The 21,234-nt window shown below is 56.6% G+C and overlaps 2 protein-coding genes across 5 annotated transcripts; one reads left to right on the plus strand and one right to left on the minus strand.

Moving 5' to 3' along the window:
* Window positions 1-732: 732 nt before the first annotated feature.
* On the minus strand, window positions 733-7,209 carry MIEF2 (mitochondrial elongation factor 2). The gene is made up of 4 exons (XM_053569175.1): window positions 6,387-7,209; window positions 3,530-3,683; window positions 3,149-3,311; window positions 733-2,702 (listed from the first exon to the last, which is right to left on the minus strand). The coding sequence occupies exons 2-4, from the start codon at window positions 3,674-3,676 to the stop codon at window positions 1,648-1,650; spliced, it is 1,365 nt and encodes a 454-aa protein (XP_053425150.1). The 5' UTR covers window positions 3,677-3,683; window positions 6,387-7,209; the 3' UTR covers window positions 733-1,647.
* Window positions 7,210-7,335: 126 nt separating this feature from the next.
* Window positions 7,336-21,096, plus strand: FLII (FLII actin remodeling protein). Of its 4 annotated transcripts, none has more exons than XM_053569170.1 (30): window positions 7,336-7,496; window positions 9,863-9,973; window positions 10,222-10,293; window positions 11,210-11,290; window positions 11,523-11,608; window positions 11,700-11,861; window positions 12,049-12,152; window positions 12,490-12,665; window positions 12,740-12,897; window positions 13,339-13,423; window positions 14,073-14,220; window positions 14,394-14,530; window positions 14,705-14,917; window positions 15,149-15,286; window positions 16,607-16,689; window positions 17,027-17,101; window positions 17,219-17,302; window positions 17,398-17,569; window positions 18,099-18,203; window positions 18,284-18,475; window positions 18,708-18,896; window positions 19,001-19,140; window positions 19,215-19,449; window positions 19,557-19,711; window positions 19,798-19,858; window positions 19,939-20,067; window positions 20,149-20,255; window positions 20,336-20,441; window positions 20,571-20,636; window positions 20,714-21,096. In XM_053569170.1, exons 1-30 carry the CDS (start codon window positions 7,434-7,436, stop codon window positions 20,846-20,848), a joined length of 3,768 nt encoding a protein of 1,255 aa, XP_053425145.1. In that variant the 5' UTR covers window positions 7,336-7,433; the 3' UTR covers window positions 20,849-21,096. The 4 variants fall into 4 exon arrangements, with proteins under 4 accessions (XP_053425145.1, XP_053425142.1, XP_053425144.1 ...); XM_053569167.1 differs by having other exon boundaries at window positions 15,149-15,328; window positions 20,714-21,095; XM_053569169.1 differs by having other exon boundaries at window positions 14,708-14,917; window positions 15,149-15,328; window positions 20,714-21,095.
* The last annotated feature ends 138 nt before the right edge of the window (window positions 21,097-21,234 follow it).

The following is a 21,234-nucleotide window of genomic DNA, read 5'->3' on the forward strand; positions in this document are numbered from 1 at the left end:
GTGACAGGAAGTGAACCAGACTTTGGCTCCTGGGGGATGCTGAAATGCTCTGGCTTCTCACCTGCACAGGGAATGTGAGTCTCTCCCCCACTTGTGAGGCTACAAGGATAGGCAAAGGAGGTGGAGAAAACCGAACTGATGGAGCCTTCCTGAAGGACCGTGGTTACCCCTACCAATCACAGAAAGAAGCAGGTGGGAGCAGCGTTGGGCCTGGCAGTCTTTTGGTTAGAAATAAAACCTGAACTAATTCCCATTGCTAACTTAAAAGCTTTTAACATTCTCCTTCCACGTACTTGTTAGGGACTGAAGTTTTATGTCCCCCTCAAATTGGTATGCTGAAATCCTAAATTAATAGTTTAATTAAAAACTATTAATCCCAAATTAATAGTTTTAAGAAGAGGGATCCCTGGGAGGTGATTAGGTCCTGAGAGTGGACCTCACAGGGTTGGGCTCATGTCCTTCTCCACTGAGGACACAGCTAGAAGGTGACACCTATGAACCAGGATGTGGAACATGTTCATGCCTTGATCTTGGACTACCAGTCTCCAAAACTAAGAAATTTCTTTTATAAGCTACCCGGTTGATGGCAGTTACAGCAGCTTGAACAGATTACTTCCAAATTGATCTCACGCTCTCTTGCCAAGCTGCCAGGCCAAGCCATAGACTTCAAGAAAACTCCAAACAGCCACATACAAAAGCACCAGGACCCCCTTACTCAGCATGAGTTACCCATACACTAGAATTTTCTCCTTTTATTGTTCACATTCTTCAAGGCATAGTTTTGCTTCAGCAGGAAGGATTCAAAGATGGGGGGTGGAGAGGGAAGGCGGTATCTCCTCTATGCCCCCGCTACCTCTGCTGGGCTTGAGTCAGAGCAGACGGCAGCTGAAAGCTTGCTTTGGCACACTAGAAGCCATGCCAGGCCTCTCTGGGAGGAGCACACCCTCCCCAGCAGGGAAGGGGCAGCAACAGTGGGACACCCCTGCTGTGGACAAGGCAGGCAGCACAGGGCCCTCAGCTGCCTGAAGAGGAAACTCACCTAGTTGGAGGGAAAGGGGACCTTCCCCTGAGATATCAGGTGGGCAGCAAGTCACCTCGAGCTCCTACCTTGTTGCTTGAGGAGAATAAGAGAACACCATCCTTCAACAAGCTAAAAGGCATACTTTGGCGATGCCAGGTGACCCCAGCCCCTGGGGAACAGAACACATGACACTACCAGGCACCACACACCTCAAGATGCCTGGAGCTGGTGCCCAAGGAAAGCGTTAAATCGGCAGAAAAATGGAGCTGGCCTTCTTCCCTGCCTAGGATGGTAGGAGCCATGTCTGGTCAGTGGATTTGTTGCTGGTGATGATGGACCAAGCGCAAGGTCCTGGGTTGACACCAAAGGGAGGAGGAGGCTGCTGTGTGTGTGGCTGGCACTCCATGTTGTCGAGGCAACCCAGCTGCACTCAAGTGATGGTGACCTGAGCTCTCTGTGCTCAGGGATCCTGGCGATCACAGCCCAAGCACACACTAATACCCTGGTTTGGGATAACGTACTCTCTTCTGGCTAAAAGTAAGAGAAGACACACGCTCCAAATCCCTAGGAGTTAGGCACAGCTCACCAGCATCAAAAAACTTGCCAGCCACCCTGTCCCCAGCCATCTAGAGAAGCCCCTCAGGTTCCTGTAGGCTACTGTACAGCGTGTAGCCAATGTCATCAATCTCCTCCTCACGTAAGCTGCTGAAGAGGTTCACGTTGGGGTTGAAGTGGCAGGGCAGGCTGGCCTTTTCCAGGTTGCCAAGCAGCAGCTCCAAGGCCTGCAGAAAGCGCTGGCCCAAGGCTGCCTCGTCCCAGTCCACATCCTCCTCCCCCAGACGTAGGACCACCTGGGTCAGGTGGCTCAGGCCTAGCCGCCCCAGGGCCAAGTGGCCACGACAGACACCACATAGTAGGAGCAGCAGCCGTCGACGGGTTCCAGTGTCATGGTCATCAAGGGCCTGCAGCCTGGCAGCCTCCACTGGGTACAAATCCTGCAGCCAGAAGTTACCAGCTAGCCCTTCCAGGGGCCAGGCCAAGAGGAGGCGGCCGTCAGCGTCAGCCCCAGTGACAGCCATGAGCACAGCCACTGTGAGCTCCAGGTGCACATGTTGCACCTCGAGCAGCAGCTCCTCGGAGGCCAAGTTGGGCCAGATCAGGCACCCAAGCAGGCTGCCGATAGCAGGCCAGTTGATGGAGGCAGCCATCACCTTGTGGAGCAGCTCCAGCAGGGAGCGAGAGGAGAGGTAGCCTCCCACCAGGAAGCGGTCCCAGGGGCTGCTCCCTCGGGGGCAGAACTCTAGCTGAGTCCTGCGTACAGCCCAGCAGCGAGGGTCCCTTGCCACAGTATCCGTGCCTGGCACCAGGCTCCACAGGCCAGGCTCCAACACCAGAGGTACCAGGAGACGCACATGGTCAGCGGCCCCTGCCTGCAGTCCATCGTAGAGAGGCCCCCCAGGCACAAGCGCCCCAAAGGGCAGTTCTGGGAATTTGCTCCGCAAGTAGGACTGCAGCTCAAGGGCAATATCGCCAGCCAGCTGTTTAGCCAAAGCCACCTGGGCTTCGGGGATGGTGACATGGTCCTTCTCGAATGCCAACAGCTTCTCCTGGAATGTCAGGCACAGCAGTGCTGGGGAGCTGAGCTGAGGTGGAGCCTGAGGACCAATGTCTGCAGGCCCCTCTGCAGAGTGAAGGGGGAAGGAACTGGTCCGAACAGTCCACGTGTTAAAAGAACCATGCCCAGTGCCCTTTTATGTAACAGCCCTGCCCCACAACACCTAAGAAAGCATTTAGTTCAGGTCCTTACATATGGTGAACACCTGTCCCAGAGTCTATCACCCTGGCCTTACAGCTACAATAGCTTCGTGCAAAACAGGAGACAGGTCCTGTCCCTCTCCAGGCCTTAAGTTTCCCCATCTGAGGCTCCCCACCATCACAGTGCTGCCACCTTGCTCTGGTAGGAAGGCAAAGAAACACAATCCCCATTAAATGTCTGAGGAGCCCATGCCCAGAGAGGGTAGGAGACTCTCGTAGGGCCACAAGGTCTGTCAGTGGCCTGGGCTGTATCCCTGAATGTGACCACCAAAAGGCTACTACCCACGTCAGAAGGGATGAGGTGCCACTCACCTGGAACAGAGGACAGGGGGGCTAGGGGCAACACAGGTTGGCTAAGGGCAGCTGGGGGTGGCTGGGGCTGCAACTGTGGTGTGGCCTTGAGCAGGCTCAGTTCCTTCCAGCTGTCCCCCTTGGTGTCATCCTCATCCTGTGAGCTAGTGGCCCTGTCGATGAACTGCAGGCAGAGTGACACAGATCAGAACATCCAAAGCCCAGGCAGCCATGGCAATGCCCAAGGGCAAAGCAAACCAGGGTGCAGGGGGGAAGCAAGTGCCCTGGGCCTCAGCACCAGCCTCAGGCAGTCCCCACTACCCCCTGGAGACCCCTATGTGGTCCCAACCCTGTCATCCTCTTCTGGGAGCCTCAGACAGGACCCACCCTGCCTGTTCTTACCCGCTTCACAGCCAGGGTGGCAATGCCCAGCATGGCAGCCCCGCCCACACCCAGCACCAGGCGGGCGTTGGCCAGGAGGAAGTCCACCATGCTGCCCAGCCCCTCATCACCACGCCGCTTCCCCCGCTTCTGGGAGAAATCTGCCATGGTTTGCCTGTAAGAGAACCAGAGTGTAGGGACAGCTCAGGGTGTTGGCGGCCAGTTTGGGGAGGTGCTGTGGCTGCCATCGAGCTAGGGTAACAAACAGTCAAGACTTCAGGGGCCTAGGGCAGCACATGTGGCTCAGTGAGTAGGGTGCGAGCTCCATATACCGAGGGTGGTGGGTTCAAACCTGGCCCCGGCCAAACTGCAACAAAAAAATAGCCAGGCATTGTGGCAGGCGCCTGTAGTCTCAGCTACTCAGGAGGCTGAGGCAAAAGAATCACCTAAGCCCAAGAAGCTGGAGGTTGCTGTGAGCTGTGACACCACAGGCACTCTACCGAGGGCAACAAAGTGAGACTCTGTCTCTAAAAAAAAAAAAAAAAAAAAAAGGACTTTGGGGGGCTGAGAATGCCTCATGAGAAATAAGGCACCCAGTCACAGGAGGGGACCCCAAGGCCCTGGGAAACCAAGTGATGGGCCCAAGACAGAAAGGGGCAGAGCTGGGGTTAGAGCTTGGGCTTTGGAGCCCCAAGCCCCCATTTATTGTAAGGAGATGAGGATCTGTCCACCCCTTTCCCCCCAAACTGCAAGCAACCCACCCTGGGAAGAAGAGCTCACACACCTTGTGGCAGATAGGGGAAGGGGCCCAACTCCCTCCATCCCACATCTCAGGACTTTCGTCATCACCAAAGATGGGTAGGTCTTATCATGACCACTCCTATTTTACAAGGCTATAGGCTCTCAAATCACACAGTGAACGGTGAAGTCTCAAACCCACAAATGCGAAACCTCCAGATTCTTTGTCCAGCTCCAGATCTTCCCCATACTACGTGGCTGGGTCCTCAGAGGCTGCCTCTTCCAATGGATCCTAACGGAGGCCAGACACAGCAGCCCTCACTGATAACCTCTCAGGGGGAGCCCAAAGACCAGCAATTGGAGACTCTCACACCTTGGTGAGCACCTATGTGAAGCTCAGGGGCAAAGCCCCAAATCTTGACAAGGCAGCCCCCAGAGGGAGAGCTACCAAGTGAGAGGACAAGCAGAGTGACATGGTCAGGTGGCCCAGGGAGGCCAATGGACACGTGCAAGCCAAGGCTGAAGCCCCACTGCAGGGATAAACCCTAAAGACTGACCTAGATTGCTGCCCGGGGCCTCTCAGGCTTGGGACATTGCTAGGGATGGGGAGCTGAGGGGTTGTCCTCAGCTGCCAGGAGGCCAAGCAACAAATAACGTAAGATGGGGCGGCGCCTGTGACTCAGTCGGTAGGGCGCCGGCCGCATAAACCGAGGGTGGCGGGTTCAAACCCAGCCCTGGCCAAACTGCAACAAAAAAATAGCTGGGTGTTGTGGCGGGCGCCTGTAGTCCCAGCTACTCAGGAGGCTAAGGCAAGAGAATCGCTTAAGCCCAGGAGTTGGAGGTTGCTGTGAGCTGGGTGAGGCCACGGCACTCTACCGAGGGCCATAAAGTGAGACTCTGTCTCTACAAAAAAAAAAAAAGAAAAGAAATAGCTGGGCGTTGTGGCGGGCGCCTGTAGTCCCAGCTACTTGGGAGGCTGAGGCAAGAGAATCGCTTAAGCCCAGGAGTTGGAGGTTGCTGTGAGCTGTATGAGGCCATGGCACTCTACTGAGGGCCATACAGTGAGATTCTGTCTCTACAAAAAAAAAAAAAATTAAAAAATAACATAAGATGAGGTCCTGAAGCCCAAGCTTGTTTACTCATCTGTAAGATGGCAGAGGCAGCCACAAGGAGAGTGAGCAACCCTGCAGTGTGTGGCTGGGTGGGACCTGGCACTAGGGAAGTGGAGGCAGATATCTCTGATGGTCCAGTCCTCCAAGACCCAAGGTTCTGCCAGAAGATGCTGTCCTTGGGCCCTGAGAATTGAGGGGGATGTGTGGGGCACCTGTCAAGACACCAGGCAAAGGGCTTGCTGGGGGAACTTCAGCAGATGACCATGAGGTCACAGCCTACTGGGGCACCAAGGACTTCTGTCCTCCCTGCTAGGCAATGGGTGCCAGGGGCTCAGTTGCCAGGGGACAAGTTGCCTGGAGTAGCTGTAGACTGAAGCACTGGGTGACTCAGCCCAGGCACTCGCACATTCCTCCCACACTAAAAATAAAATAGGCTCTAGGGCGGTCCTAAGCCAGACAGGTGACCTACCACGGCCCCAGAGCCAATTTCAGCTTCCTCATCCAGAACACCAGAATCAATGTTGCAGCCCGCCCAGGGCGGGACGGGGAATCCACTTTGCAAACTGTAAAGCCTTTGAAAGACCCTCGCCTGTCTAAACTGGGAATCAGCCCTTGGAGAGGTGGCGCGGATCCAATCCGCAGCCTTTCAACTCCAGGAAGAAGCAGAGGGCGCAGGTGGTTAAAAAAAAACAGATCGCACAGCCCAGTCCTGGACGCCGTCTGGCCTTCCTCTCTTCCGCCAAACCCGCCTGTCCTGGGCCAGGGTTGAGCAGGCCGCACAGCAGCCCCTAGGTGGGCCCGTTGCAGCCTGGTTCACAGGGGAAGACACCGAAGCCCAGGGAAACCAAGTAAAGCGCCCGAAACGGATAGGGGCAGGTCTGGGATTCGAACTCAGGTTTTGGAACCTCAAGCCCTCCTGTCCTTCTCCGGCGGTGACCGTGGGCCACGCCCCCGATCTGCATCCGGGACGGGCGCCGTGCCCGGGGATGGGTGACCCCGACGGCCGTCCCGTGGCGCTCTGGCTGTACCTGCGTCGTGAAGTCTGCGCACCGAGTGGAGGACGCAGCAGGTCCACCCAGTCCCCAAGCCAGGACTGCTAGAGAATGGAACGCGAAGGACCCGGGAACCGAACGCCCACGGTCCGGGGGGCGGCCACTGACCCCGTAGGAAAGCAGACAGGAAGGCCCTAGCTCCAATGGGAGCGCTCAACTCCAGCCCACACGTTCCAAAATACTGTTCGGCTCAGCCAATGACAGACAAGCTACGCCCCCTCTCCTACCGGTGCGCTCCCTCGGGGGCGGGACTCGTTGACGCACTCCGAATTTAAAGGCGCAGAGCTGCATTCCGAGCCTGCGACGGGCCGGTGGTGGCAGCTGTGCATTTGTAACGTGAGTCTCCGGTGTGGAGAAAGCTGCCCGGCGAGGCAGCATGAACAGCGTGGACTAAGACAGACCCGTGTCTTCTGGGGCCTCCCTTGTAGAGGGGGACACGAGCAACCAAATACATGAACACATGAGGGGGTGTTGACACTAAGCGGAAATAACCTGCCCCTTCCCAAGTGTCTGCGGTGTGCTGCCAGCGACATACGCATTTGTTCATTTGCTCTGGGCAACAACCCTAGGAAGCCGTACAAACAAGGAAACTAAGGTCAGAAGCAGAAGTCAGGAACCCGAGGACCCCGGTGTCTCACTACCACCGGTCAGCCACCCGCAGACTCTCCCTGGGCCCCTGCACCCCCAGGTGCTGCTGCACCTGCCGGCGGTGACTCCCCTGGCCTGGGGCGCTGGGAATTAAGTGTGGAGGCGGTAGAGGCCTCCAGCTCAAGCACGAAGGCGGGGCGCACTCCTCGAGGCTTCTCTGGTCACCGAATAGACGGGAAGGGGAGGGCCCGAGAAACCTAAAGCCTCTGGTGAGCCCGGCCCATCCCCGCGGAGCTCCCCGTCTTCGGAGCAGACTGGCCCCGCCTTGCGAAGGCGCGGCGGGCGCGCGGGAGTTAAAGGGGCGGAGCCGGCACTGGCCCAGCCCGCGGCTCCCCGGGCCACCCCCGCGACCGGCCCGGCAGCGAGAGCGGCGCCATGGAGGGCACCGGGGTGCTGCCGTTCGTGCGCGGCGTGGACCTTAGCGGCAACGACTTCAAGGTAAGCCAGGACGATGGCGGGCGAGCCTCTCCTCAGCCTTTCCTTCTGCCTGGCCGCGCGGGTCCCTGCTTCCCGTCCCGGCCGCCGCCGGGGACACGACCAGGGCGGGGTGGGGCTCTTCTCCAGCCTCCCGCTGCCCGGAACGGACTACCAAGGCCTACGCTCAGTGCGGGCACGGGTAAGCCCGAGCCACGGCGGCACCGGGCAAACACTTGGACTCGGAGGCCCCACCCTGTGTCCCTGGTCTCTTCCTGGGTTAGAGCATGGAGTGGGGGTGGGTGAGGCCGTGCTCCCGCCTCCCCGCACCTCTGAGGTCACACATCAAAGCCAGGCCCTGACTCAGGGCTGGTAGCCTAGCTGCCCAGGGGTGGGTCTGGACCCCGGGTCATCACTGCTTTGTCCCTCCCACCACCACTTCCATCACGTGTGGTCTTGGGCAAGTCACTTCCCGTTTAGGAGCCTGGGCTTTCTTATTCAGCAAAGAGGTTTAAAAGTAGTCTTCTTGGCTCAGCGCCTGTAACTTAGGAGGCTAGGGCGCCAGCCACATACACCGGAGCTGGCAGGTTCGAATCCAGCCCGGGCCAAAAAAAATAGCCGGGGGGTGTGGCGGGCGCCTATAGTCCCGGCTGCTTGGGAGAATCGCTTGGGCCCAGGAGTTTGAGTTTGCTGTGAGCCGTGACGCTACAGCACTCTGCCCAGGGCTGCAGGTTGAGACTCATCTCAAAAATAATAATAATAAAGAAATAAAAGTAGCCTTCTTAGACGGATGGGACGTAGTGAGATTTGTCTGTGTGGAGTGTGTGTGAGGCCGCGGTGGCAGTTGTCTGAGCAGCTGCTGGGCTGATAGAATGGAGGAGGAGGGCCTGGAGTCCAGCCTTGTTCTGCCAGTTGGTGAGAAAGGTTTTAAGTTCCAGAACAGGTGGGAAGTGCAGGACCAGCGTGGGGGCAGAGAAGGAAGGGAGAGAAGAGCTAGCAGGAGGGTGAGCCTCACCTGAAGGGTGGGTAAGAGGCAGTCTGGTTGAGGCCAGTTTAGGTGTCAGCTCGGGGCAGCCAGGATTTTCCGTTTACCCACATGTGTACACACCTTTAATACTAGCAGCAGGCAGTTGCCCCCGTTTTCCTGTCTCCATCCCCACCATCCTTACCTGGGATGCCTCCTCTGTCTCCACTGGATTGGAACACACTGAGTCACCAGCCAGGAATGTGGCCATAGTGGGTAGGGGACACCAGCCAAGGGCACTAATAGCACCTGCTGCCCTTGACTTTGTGCCACAGGGCAGGAGGTGTTGAGGTGGACATTCTCATGTGGGGGTGAAGGGACGAGGCTGTGCCAGGCAGGTTGGGAACCACGGCCTCTGCACAGTGGGGTTTTGGGCCTCACCATCAGTTCCTTGTATGCTTACGACAGGGTGAGGGCATGGGTGGGGCCCTTGTAGAGGTTCTGGGGGACCCCACCCCAAACAGCCCAATCAGGGCCTGGAATTGCAGGGAGAAGGGATTTGAGTCAAGTTTACCATAAATCGGGCTACTGGGATATCACCTGTGATATCACCAGTTTTGGCCTGGCCCTCCTGGGGCTGCATCCAGCAAGAAAGATGAATCTTAGTCCAGCATTTTGCCATGTGGGAGTTTTTTTGTTTTTTTTTATTGTAGAGACAGAGTTTGACTTTATAGCCCTCGGTAGAGTGCCGTGCTCACAGCAACCTCCAACTCCTGGGCTTAAGTGATTCTCTTGCCTCAGCCTCCCGAGTAGCTGGGACTACAGGCGCCCGCCACAACGCCCGGCTATTTTTTTGTTGCAGTTTGGCCGGGGCCGGGTTTGAACCCACCACCCTCGGTATATGGGGCCGGCGCCTTACCAACTGAGCCACAGGCACCGCCCATGTGGGAGTTTTTTTTTTTTTTTTTTTTTTTTTTTGTAGAGACAGAGTCTCACTTTATGGCCCTCGGTAGAGTGCCGTGGCCTCACACAGCTCACAGCAACCTCCAACTCCTGGGCTTAAGCGATTCTCTTGCCTCAGCCTCCCGAGTAGCTGGGACTACAGGCGCCCGCCACAACGCCCGGCTATTTTTTGGTTGCAGTTTGGCCGAGGCCGGGTTTGAACCCGCCACCCTCGGTATATGGGGCCGGCGCCCTACCGACTGAGCCACAGGCGCCGCCCATGTGGGAGTTTTTATTAGTCCCATTTTATGGTGAAGAAATTGTAGCTCAGCATGATGAAGTGGTATGTCCATGTCTCACAGCTGGTGAGAAATGGCTCTGTTGCTACCAAAATGCTCCCATGGGCACCAGGCACCATGCAAGGTGGTGGAGTGGGGCTCTCCACTCTCAGATAAGCCTTACCGTGGCATCTCCCCTACCTCAGGGTGGCTACTTCCCTGAGAATGTCAAGGCTATGACCAGCCTGCGATGGCTGAAGCTGAACCGCACTGGCCTCTGCTACCTGCCAGAGGAGCTGGCTGCCCTGCAGAAGCTGGTAAGGGGCTTGGGCAAGCAGGAAAGGTAGATGAGCCAGGTGGGCAGAGCCTGGGGAGAAGGCAGACAGCATCTCCAGAGGGAGCAGCACTCTGTCCTGGGAGGTCTACAGGAAGGGGCTGTGAGGGAGGGTGCTTCAGAGATAGGGTGGCCTCTATGGACAAGGGCCCTCTGGGATGGTACAAAGAAGCAATGGCACACAGGGACTCTGACACCCCACCGAGCCTCTGCTTCCTGGTCCCTGTCCAGGAACACTTGTCTGTGAGCCACAACAACCTGACCACACTTCATGGGGAGCTGTCCAGCCTGCCATCACTGCGGGTGAGTGCTGCTAGGAGGCTGCTGGGTGAGGGGGGAGAAGAAAGGCCAGGGCCAAATCCCAGGCTGGGCCAGCATCTCTGCTCACCTCTGTGTCATGTTCAGGGGCCCAGGTGTCACAAGAGGGGCTCTCTTGTTGCAAGAAGTTACAGCAGTACTTTGTGTAATGCAACCCATGAGAATCAGAGAATTCTGTGGGAAAAAAGCTTTAAAAATCCCCAGCAAATTCCCACTACCCATTTACACAACAGCTAGAGTAATGATTGCCAGCTCAGGCTGAGCAGGTTCCAACTATTCTATATGGACTTTTTCATATATTTCTGATCTGAACCAGTGTCACAGAGCATGCAACACTGCCTCCGAGGGAGGCACCTGGAGCAGCAGCATGATGGGGCAGGGACAGGAGGCTGGAGGATGTTGTGTGGCTGCCGTTGCTCCTGTTTTTGCTTGAAATTATGGCACCATTCCCTGGCCCTGTCCACTCTGCCTCACATTTCTGTATGTACGTGGTATGAGGAGTTTCGGCCCTGAGGGAGGACAAAGTGTACGTTCTCTCAGTCCACATCCTGACTTCCTTGGTCCAGTCCTCTCTCTGTTCTAAAAACTCTGAGTCAGATCTATACCTGTCCTGCCTTCTGAAATTAAGAAGGAAAGGGGTTGGTCAGAAAATGTTTCTGAGAGCCCTGTCCTGGGCTCTGGGGCACATTTGAGCTAGACTTCGAGGTACGAATAGAAGCTCACTGGGAGGATAGGAAGAGCTTGCTGAGTGGAGGGACTGTTTGAGCAGAGATGCCAGGGGTGGGCGAGAACTCAGGGTTGGCCTCCGCTGGGCTTCCTGAGGAGGCACCTCACCCTGGCCTCCCTGCTTATTCCGGGGGGTGGAAACCAGGAATCATGGACTTTTATGGTTCATGCCCAGGCCATTGTAGCCCGAGCCAACAGCCTGAAGAATTCTGGCGTTCCTGATGACATCTTCAAGTTGGATGACCTCTCAGTCCTGGTCAGTGGTTACCCACCCACCTGGCCCTCATGCTATCCAGACCATTTCGTCCCCACTCACCGTGAAAGTCTCTAGGGCCATTGTGATCCCATCTTCACATGGGTACCCTTCCCGCTAAGGTCCTGGCTATGTCCCTTTGTCCCTGAAGCCCTCCTATCTACCCCGTACCCCATGCCCTACCTGGTTCCGAGGCCTGGCAGACCCTGACCTAGGCCTTGCCCATTCCACCCAGGACTTGAGCTACAACCAGCTGACAGAGTGTCCACGGGAGCTGGAGAATGCCAAGAACATGCTGGTGCTGAACCTCAGCCACAACAGGTGCTGGGCCAGCGGGCGGGGCTCTGGGCTGGGTAGGGCCTGGGGGGTGTCTGGCACTCACTCAGACTGCTCCACCCATGCCTGCCTGCAGCATTGATACCATCCCCAACCAGCTCTTCATTAACCTCATTGACCTGCTATACCTGGACCTCAGCGAGAACCGCCTGGAGAGCCTGCCCCCACAGCTGCGCCGCCTGGTGCACCTGCAGACGCTCGTACTCAATGGGAACCCGCTGCTGCACGCACAGCTCCGGTGGGCCCCCACTTCAGTCCTGTTCTCTCGTCTACCCTGCCCAGTCGCCACCCTCAGCCTCATTCTTTCCTGAACACATACCTGCCCTCTGGGCCCCAGGCTCTTGGGCCTGCCCCTCCAGGCCTTGCCCTCAACACCTCGTAGGTGGGCCCTGCCTTACCCCTGACTACCCACATCACCCTGGCAGGCAGCTCCCAGCGATGACAGCCTTGCAAACCCTGCACCTACGGAACACCCAGCGCACCCAGAGCAACCTCCCCACCAGCCTGGAAGGCCTGAGCAACCTCGCAGGTCAGGGCAGTCCTTGGGCAGCCCCTGAGTTCTGGTCCCCTCTGGGCTCTCTTGCTTCCTTCTGGACAAAGGATTTGAGCCCTGCTTCCTGGACCACTTCCCAGAGAAAAAGGGATGCAGCTCTGTGATTGTTTGTCATTGTGGTGGCCACTAGTAGCAGCAGACTGAGCTCTAACTCTCTGCTGAGACCTACCCAGAGTGAGGAAGCTTCTCCAAGTGGATAAATCGTGGCTCAGAGAGGTTGTCACTGGCCTGGAGGTGGCAGAGTTGGGGTTCACGCTAGGGCTGGCTGCCCCCTGGCTTCTGCTATTTGTTCCTCGTTGAATTGCTCCCCCAGATGTGGACCTGTCCTGCAACGACCTGGCGCGGGTGCCCGAGTGCCTGTACACCCTGCCCAGCCTGCGCCGCCTCAATCTCAGCAGCAACCAGATCACGGAGCTGTCCCTGTGCATCGACCAGTGGGTACACGTGGAGACCTTGAATCTGTCCCGCAACCAGCTCACCTCACTGCCTGTGCGTTTGGGCCTCAGGGAGAGTGGGGGGAGGCCACTGGGCCTGGCTCTGACCACTGCCTGGCTCCCCTCCAGTCAGCCATTTGCAAGCTGACCAGGCTGAAGAAGTTGTACCTGAACTCCAACAAGCTGGACTTCGATGGGCTACCCTCCGGCATTGGCAAGCTGACCAGCCTGGAGGAGTTCATGGCCGCCAGCAACAACCTGGAGCTGATTCCCGAGAGTCTCTGCAGGTGCTGGGTGGGGCTGGGGATGTCTAGGGCCTCACAGCATAGAAAGCCCCAGCATCAGAACCCAGAACCTGCCCTATGCAGGCCTTGCAGCACAGAGAGGGGTTAACTTGCCTTTGGCAATGAGACTGCAGTCCCACGCCAGCAATTCCCACTTTGGGTTCCCCAGAGAAGCCTTTGGGAGGGTGCTGTGAGGGCCAGATCTGAGGGCCCCAGTGACATGTAAGTCTGGAACACGGTACTTCTTCAGTCTCCTTCTGGAGGTCATAGTGCCTGCTACTGTGGTCTCCTGGTTCTGGGAAGTCCTTCAGGCAGAACAGAGGACCCCACCCCCTCAGTTCCTCTAGTCCCACCTGCCTCCCTTCACCGAAAACGAGAAATTTCCCCACCCATCCCCCCTTGTCTGTCACCTTTCTGGGGCCTGAGTTGGCTCTGTCCTCACAGGTGCCCAAAACTGAGGAAGCTTGTCCTGAACAAGAACCGCCTGGTGACCCTCCCAGAGGCCATCCACTTCCTGACAGAGATTGAGGTCAGGACTGGCGGGGCTATGCTGAAGGTGGGGAAAGGGCTCAGGAATGGGTGAGCAGAGGGCTGTACCCTGGAGTGAGGCTGTCCCAGCAGAGGCCTCCTGGAGAGGTGGCCAGTGCCAGGGTGGCTGTGGGGGAAAGGTGAGCCACATCCCTGTGTCCAGGACACTTATTTTATTTATTATTTACTTATTTTTTGAGACAAAAATCTCACTTTGTTGCCCTTGGTAGAGTGCCATGGCATCATAGCTCACGGTAACCTCAAATTATTGGACACAAGCAATCCTCTTGCCTCAGCCTCCCAAGTAGCTGGGACAACAGGCACGTACCACAACGCCTAACTGTTCTTAGAGAACGGGGTCTCAATCTTGCTCAAGCTGATTTCCAACGCTTGAACCTGCCTTGGCCTTCCAGAGGGCTGGAATTACAGGCGTGAGCCACCGGGCCCAGCCTCCAGGATGCTTTCAAAAGCATCATTTAAGCCTCACAAGTAGAGATGGATTGGACAAGAACCCAGGTCTCTTGGTTGCAGCCCCAGGCTTCTTGGACTTAACACCTGCAGACAAGAGCAAGAAGAAATTGGGTGTGGTGTGGCTGGGAGGGACACAGGGAACTTAAGCTCAGCACCAGCTCTGTTCACCTCTGGTGCAGGTCCTAGATGTGAGGGAGAACCCCAACTTGGTCATGCCACCTAAGCCTGCTGACCGCACAGCTGAGTGGTACAACATCGACTTCTCATTGCAAAACCAGCTGCGGCTGGCAGGTGCCTCCCCTGCCACAGTGGCTGCAGCAGCAGCTGGTGAGTAGGGGAGGTCTGGCCTGGGTGCAGGGGCTCCTGTCTCGTACCTTACTTCTCTGTGAATTGGGCGAGATATGGCTCTCTGGACCTTGGGGGATAGAGTTGGCCCCAGTTGGCTGGATGCCCAAGGAAGCAGGCCCAGCCAGGGCTCAGGGGTTTGCCCCTCCCCTAAGCAGGGAGTGGGCCTAAGGACCCCCTGGCTCGAAAAATGAGGCTGCGGAGGCGCAAGGACTCAGCCCAGGATGACCAGGCCAAGCAGGTGCTGAAGGGCATGTCTGATGTGGCGCAAGAGAAGAACAAAAAGCAGGAGGTAAGTAAGCCAGGCCAGGGCTAGACTCGGCTCAAGGCAGACCTAGGCCAAGAGGGAGAGGGGGGCCTTGAGAAGTGGGGACAGCCCAAGCTGTCATCCAGAGGTGGATAGCAAGCAAAGAGACCAGCTTAAGTGGCTTTGTGGAGTTAAGCCACACCCTGACTGTGACCCCAGCAGAGTGTGGATGCCCAGGCCCCTGGGGGAAAGGTGCGGCGCTGGGACCAGGGCCTGGAGAAGCCACGCCTCGACTACTCTGAGTTCTTCACGGAGGACGTGGGGCAGCTGCCTGGCCTGACTATCTGGCAGATCGAGAACTTCGTGCCTGTGCTGGTAGAAGAAGCCTTCCACGGCAAGTTCTATGAGGCCGACTGCTACATTGTGCTGAAGGTAAGGCCTGGCACACTGTGGGGCCGACGCCCTCATTTAGGGTCCGAGTTCCCAGCTCCATTGTTCTGGTCAGTAAGGCTATCTGGGAGGTAGACAGGCTGGGTGGGGGTGGTCCAGGCAACATTGGCAGTACATCCTGGGCTGGGAAACCCTTGCCAGACAGAGTGCTCTCTTGGGGAAACCTGGGAAGCCAGGATGGGCCCTGGTGACACAGTGGTTCCTGGTTCTCAGACCTTTCTGGATGACAGCGGCTCCCTGAACTGGGAGATCTATTACTGGATTGGAGGGGAGGCCACACTCGACAAGAAAGCCTGCTCTGCCATCCACGCTGTCAACCTGCGCAACTACCTGGGTGCTGAGTGCCGCACGGTGCGGGAGGAGATGGGTGACGAGAGCGAAGAGTTCCTGCAGGTGCCAGTCCTTAAGAGCGGAGAGAGAGGGGCACCCAGAGGGCTCTGTGCAGTGCTGCCTGGCCGCTGCCTGGCCCCAAACACGGGCAGGTGGGGTTGATGGTCAGGGTAGGGAACTGAGGTTAAAGGTGGTGGGGTCAAGGATGCTGAGCAGGACCTAAGACAGGATGAGGACAGCAAAGCCTGGCTCGGTGAAGGCATGGCCTAGAACATGGGGCTGGTCCCAACCAAGAACTAGACTGGCATAGGCAGTGGCCAGAGGCTTGAAGGGGTGTGGTCAAGAGAGATGGGGAGGGGGGCCAATAGCAGTTAGGGGTGTGGCCTGCTTTGTGCCAAGGAGGCTTGGCCAAGGGTTGACCAGGGTCCAGTCTTAAATAAATTACTAATGAGGGATAGCAGGCTGCTCACCCGCCCACTGGTTATGCTTAGACACACATGTACACACACACACACACACACTCTTCATTTTTACCCAGATTTTACACTCTTCCATACCCTTGCCTGCTCCTATACTCTGATACACACATATCTAAACATGCTATGTGAGGCCAGGCACAATGGCTCACCCTAGGAGACCAAAGCAGGTGAATTGTCTGAGCTCACAGGTTCAAGACCAGCCTGAGCCAGAGCGAGACCCCACCTCTAAAAATAGCTGGGTGTTATGGCAGGCTCCTATAGTCCTAGCTACTTGGGAGGCTGAGGCAAGAGAATCACTTGAGCCCAAGTTTTGAGGTTGCCATGAGCTATGACGCCACGGCACTCTACCGAGAGTGACAAAAGTGAGAGTCTATGTCTCAAAAAAAAAAAAAATATATATATATATATATATATGCCTTCATGGAGCCTGTGGCTCAGTGAGTAGGGCACCGGCCCCATATACCAAGGGTGGCAAGTTCGAACCTGGTCCTGGCCAAATGCAACAATAAATAGCTGGGCATTGTGGTAGGTGCCTATAATCCCAACTACTCAGGAGGCTGAGACGAGAATCACCTAAGCCCAAGAGCTGGAGGTTGCTGTGAGTTGTGACGCCACAGCACTACTGAGGGTGACAAAGTGAGATTCTATCTCTAATAAATAAATATGCTGTGGGCATTTTTGTGCACACATCCAACACCATAATGTGTGTTTAAAGGCACAGATCATTTTTTGTTGTTAACATTGTCATAGCTTTATATTATAGCATCCCATTCACCTGTATACAACTCTGCCCTGCCTGATAGGTGGTACTTGGTGGGGGAGGGGGCAGCTCAGTGATGAAAATCCACACCCTCACACACAGGTGTTTGACAATGACATCTCCTACATTGAGGGTGGAACAGCCAGTGGTTTCTACACTGTAGAAGACACTCACTATGTCACCAGGTGAGGGTACATGTGGGGTGGGTGGTAGTAACCTGGACTCTGCTGAGAAGGGCTGGAGGGGAGGATGTAAGGCAGGGGTCCTCAAATTTTTTAAACAGTGGGCCAGTTCACTGTCCCTCAGACCGTTGGAGGGCTGGACTATAGTTTAAAAAAAAAACTATGAACAAATTCCTATGCACATTGCATATATCTTATTTTGAAGTAAAAAAACAAAACGGGAACAAATACAATCACACCGTCGCATGTGGCCCATGGGCCATAGTTTGAGGACCCCTGGTGTAAGGGCTAAGTTGAGCCCTCGGTGCCCACCCTGAGCCACTCTTGCTCTGGTCTCCAGGATGTACCGTGTGTATGGGAAAAAGAACATCAAGTTAGAACCTGTGCCCCTCAAAGGGACCTCCCTGGACCCAAGGTAAACCCCCAACATGTGAGAAGGGTGTGCTTGACTCATCCTCCTCCCCATCAGTGGGGGACAAGGGGTCGTTGCCCCATTCCCCATCACAACAACCTCCTGCCCCTTCCTGTCCAGGTTTGTTTTCCTGCTGGACCAAGGACTGGGCATCTATGTGTGGCGGGGGGCCCAGGCCACACTGAGCAGCACCACCAAGGCCAGGTATGAGTGAAGTGTGGACTGTGTTTTGTTAGGGAAGCCCATCAAGTGGGAATGGGAGGAGTGCACCTCACTGAGGGTTTTGCATCTGCCCTAAGACTCTTTGCAGAGAAAATTAACAAGAACGAGCGGAAAGGGAAGGCTGAAATCTTCCTGCTGGTGCAGGGCCAGGAGCCCCCAGAGTTCTGGGAGGTGCTAGGTGGGGAACCCTCTGAGATCAAGACTCATGTGCCTGATGACTTCTGGCCACCCCAGCCCAAGCTGTACAAGGTGAGTTGGGGTGCCGGGGTGCTGGGCTGGCCAGAGTTCACCAGCCATTTGGGGGACAGGCCTTGCACCTCTGTTGTGTCCATGGGCTCTGGAATTTGGTGGGGAGAGGGTGCCGCCCTCTGGAGAAGGAATAGCCTGAGCAAAGGTCTGGCTTTAAGAAAGAGTGTGAGGGTGGGTGTTTACAGGAAGGTGGAGCTGGAGGGGGAGACAGAAGCACCTGGGATAGGCTGGAACCTGGCCTTGTGGGTGACAGGAAGCCCCAGGGATTTTGTGAGCAGGAAAGGGACAAGTTAGAGAATTAGAAATTGCTAGGACCTGTAAAGGACAGCCAGGGAAAGCACTGTTTAAAACCCCTTCCACTGATAGGATATTCTTAAAATGACCTTGGGGGTGGAGGGAGCAATGGGTACAGACAAGAGCAGGCAGTGAGCAGCACTGCAGGTAAGGCTGCCTTCAAGCAGGGGCTGTGTGGGTGAGGCCACTGTCCCCAGACCCCAGTCCTGCCATGCTCTCCTCTTTATCCTGCTAGGTGGGCCTGGGCCTGGGCTACCTGGAACTGCCACAGATCAATTACAAGCTCTCTGTGGAACATAAGAAACGTCCCAAGGTGGAGCTGATGCCAGGGATGCGGCTGGTGAGACATGCAGGAGGGCTTGGAGACAGCATTCCCTATCCCCATGACTGGGTTTTGACCTCCAGCCTCTGGTTCTGCAGCTACAGAGCCTTCTAGACACGCGCTGTGTGTACATCCTGGACTGTTGGTCTGACGTGTTCATCTGGATAGGCCGCAAGTCCCCACGCCTGGTGCGCGCTGCTGCCCTCAAGCTGGGCCAGGAGCTGTGCACCATGCTGCACCGGCCACGCCATGCCCTGGTCAGCCGCAGCCTCGAGGGCACCGAGGCACAGGTGTGCTCCATGCTCCAGAGACTGTTGTGGACCCTGTCATGCCCTGATTCCTCTGCGGTTCCATTTCTGCCATGCAAAACTGGGCCCCAGGCCCTGCCCCCATGGCCCTTCCTAGGTCCTGCCTCCCAGGCACTGCCCCTGTGTGCTGCTTCTGAGCCTCCACCAACCTCCTCAGACCCTAATCTTAACCATGCTGGACCCCTCACAGTTCATGACTTTCCTGCACTGGCAGGTGTTCAAGGCCAAGTTCAAGAACTGGGATGATGTGTTGATGGTGGACTACACGCGTAATGCGGAAGCCGTTCTGCCAGGCCCCAGTCTCTCCGGGAAGGTGAAGCGTGACGTCGAGAAGAAAGAGCAGATGAAGGCTGACCTGACAGCACTTTTCCTGCCCAGGCAGCCGCCAATGGCACTGGCAGAGGTGGGGGTGGGGCCTGTGCATGGCGCGTGGCTGAGACTTGCAGGGGCAGGGCCTATGTGTGGAGCGGTGCTCAGGCCTGTGCGGGTGGGGCCTGTCGTCCACAGGCTGAGCAGCTGATGGAAGAGTGGAATGAGGACCTGGACGGCATGGAGGGCTTTGTGCTGGAAGGGAAGAAGTTTGCACGTCTGCCAGAGGAGGAGTTCGGCCACTTCTACACGCAGGACTGCTATGTCTTCCTATGCAGGTGCCACCCCAGCACACTTCCCTTCCCTCCCCTGAGCTCCGCCCAGCCGCTGCTCACTGCTCTCCCACTGGCAGGTACTGGGTCCCAGTAGAGTACGAGGAAGAGGAGAAGACAGACAAGGAAGAAGACAAGGCTGAGGGCAATGAAGGCAAGGAGGCAGCTGCGGAGGCAGAGGAAAAGCAGCCAGAGGAGGACTTCCAGTGCATCGTATACTTTTGGCAGGGCCGTGAGGCCTCCAACATGGGCTGGCTCACCTTCACCTTCAGCCTACAGAAGAAGTTTGAAAGCCTCTTCCCTGGCAAACTGGAGGTAGGTGCCTGCCACACCCTGCAAGCCAGTGGAGGGGTGTGGTGGGACCCAGACCTGGGGAAGTTTGGGGGCCCAGGGAGCTACCCTTGAAACTTCCATGCCCCTAGGTGGTACGCATGACACAGCAGCAGGAGAACCCCAAGTTCCTGTCCCATTTCAAGAGAAAGTTCATCATCCACCGTGGCAAGAGGAAGACGGTCCAGGGCACTCTGCAACCAAGCCTCTACCAGATCCGCACCAATGGCAGCGCCCTCTGTACCAGGTGTCTGGCTCCAGGGAGGGCACAGCAGCAGGTAGGGGTTGGGGAGACGGCCTTGACCTCCTGCTGACAACCCCCACGTTCCCCAGGTGCATCCAGATCAACACTGACTCCAGTCTCCTCAACTCCGAGTTCTGCTTCATTCTCAAGGTGGAGTTCTGGGTGTGAGCCAGGATGGTGGATCCAGGTAGGGGGCCAGCCCTGACCTGAACTCCCTGCATGCTCCCCAGGTTCCCTTCGAGAGTGAGGACAACCAAGGCATTGTGTATGCTTGGGTGGGCCGAGCATCTGATCCTGACGAGGCCAAGCTGGCAGAAGACATACTGAACACCATGTTTGATGCCTCCTACAGCAAGCAGGTAACAAGGCAGGTGGGTGAGCAGGGAGGTGAGCCAGGGCAGGCAAGGGCCGTGGGCTGGACTGGCCCTTTGTCTATATAGGTCATCAACGAAGGTGAAGAACCCGAGAACTTCTTCTGGGTGGGCATCGGGGTGCAGAAGCCCTATGACGATGATGCTGAGTACATGAAGCACACGCGGCTCTTCCGGTGAGGCCCAGGACTGACCTTCCCTCAGATCCCTTAGTCTCAGTTCTGCTTTTGACTCTGAGCTTCACCTCACCCCTCAGGTGCTCCAATGAGAAGGGCTACTTTGCAGTGACTGAGAAATGCTCTGACTTTTGCCAAGATGACCTGGCAGATGATGACATCATGTTGCTAGACAATGGCCGGGAGGTGAGGATCGTGTCCCCACAGGCCCTGCCCATTCAAGGGGAGCCCACCCACTTGTAAATGGGAACTCTGTCCCCAGAAGGGGAATGTTCCCAATGTACCCATGTAACTGCCTCCCTGTTGTCCACATAGGTCTACATGTGGGTGGGGACCCAGACCAGCCAGGTGGAGATCAAACTGAGTCTGAAGGCCTGCCAGGTGAGCTGGGTGGTGGGATGGCTGAGTCTGCAGGCCTGGGGGTGGTAACGCTTGAGGCTCACTGTCCTCCCCACCAGGTGTACATCCAGCACATTCGGTCTAAAGAGCGTGAGCAGCCACGCCGCCTGCGCCTGGTCCGCAAGGGCAACGAGCAGCATGCTTTCACCCGCTGCTTCCACGCCTGGAGCACCTTCCGCAAGGCGCTGGCCTAAGGCAGTGCCCCGTTGCAGCCCCAGGCCTAAGTGAGGAAGGGGCCCCCTGTCCACCCCTGCTAATGAAGAGCACAAGCAGGTGGCAGGCAGCCTCTTCTCCAGCTGCCCCAGTGCCACAGCCCCACACAGCACCAGAGGAGTGTCCTGTCATGTACCCTCCCTCCACAGCGTGAGCACTCAAATGAAGCCCCTTCTCTCCCCTCTCTGCCCCTTATAGCAGATGTGGTTGCCCTTTTAAGAGATATTAAATGCTTTTATTTTCAATATTAAAAATCAGTATTTTTAATATTAAAATGGCGCTAATTTTAACAAAACGGCAGGAAAAAACCCATGGTACAATCTATAGGAAAACCTATCCTGACCACCCCTTCCATACACATCCCTGG

This window comes from Nycticebus coucang, chromosome 18, assembly GCF_027406575.1.
Source record: "Nycticebus coucang isolate mNycCou1 chromosome 18, mNycCou1.pri, whole genome shotgun sequence".
NCBI lineage: Eukaryota > Metazoa > Chordata > Mammalia > Primates > Lorisidae > Nycticebus > Nycticebus coucang.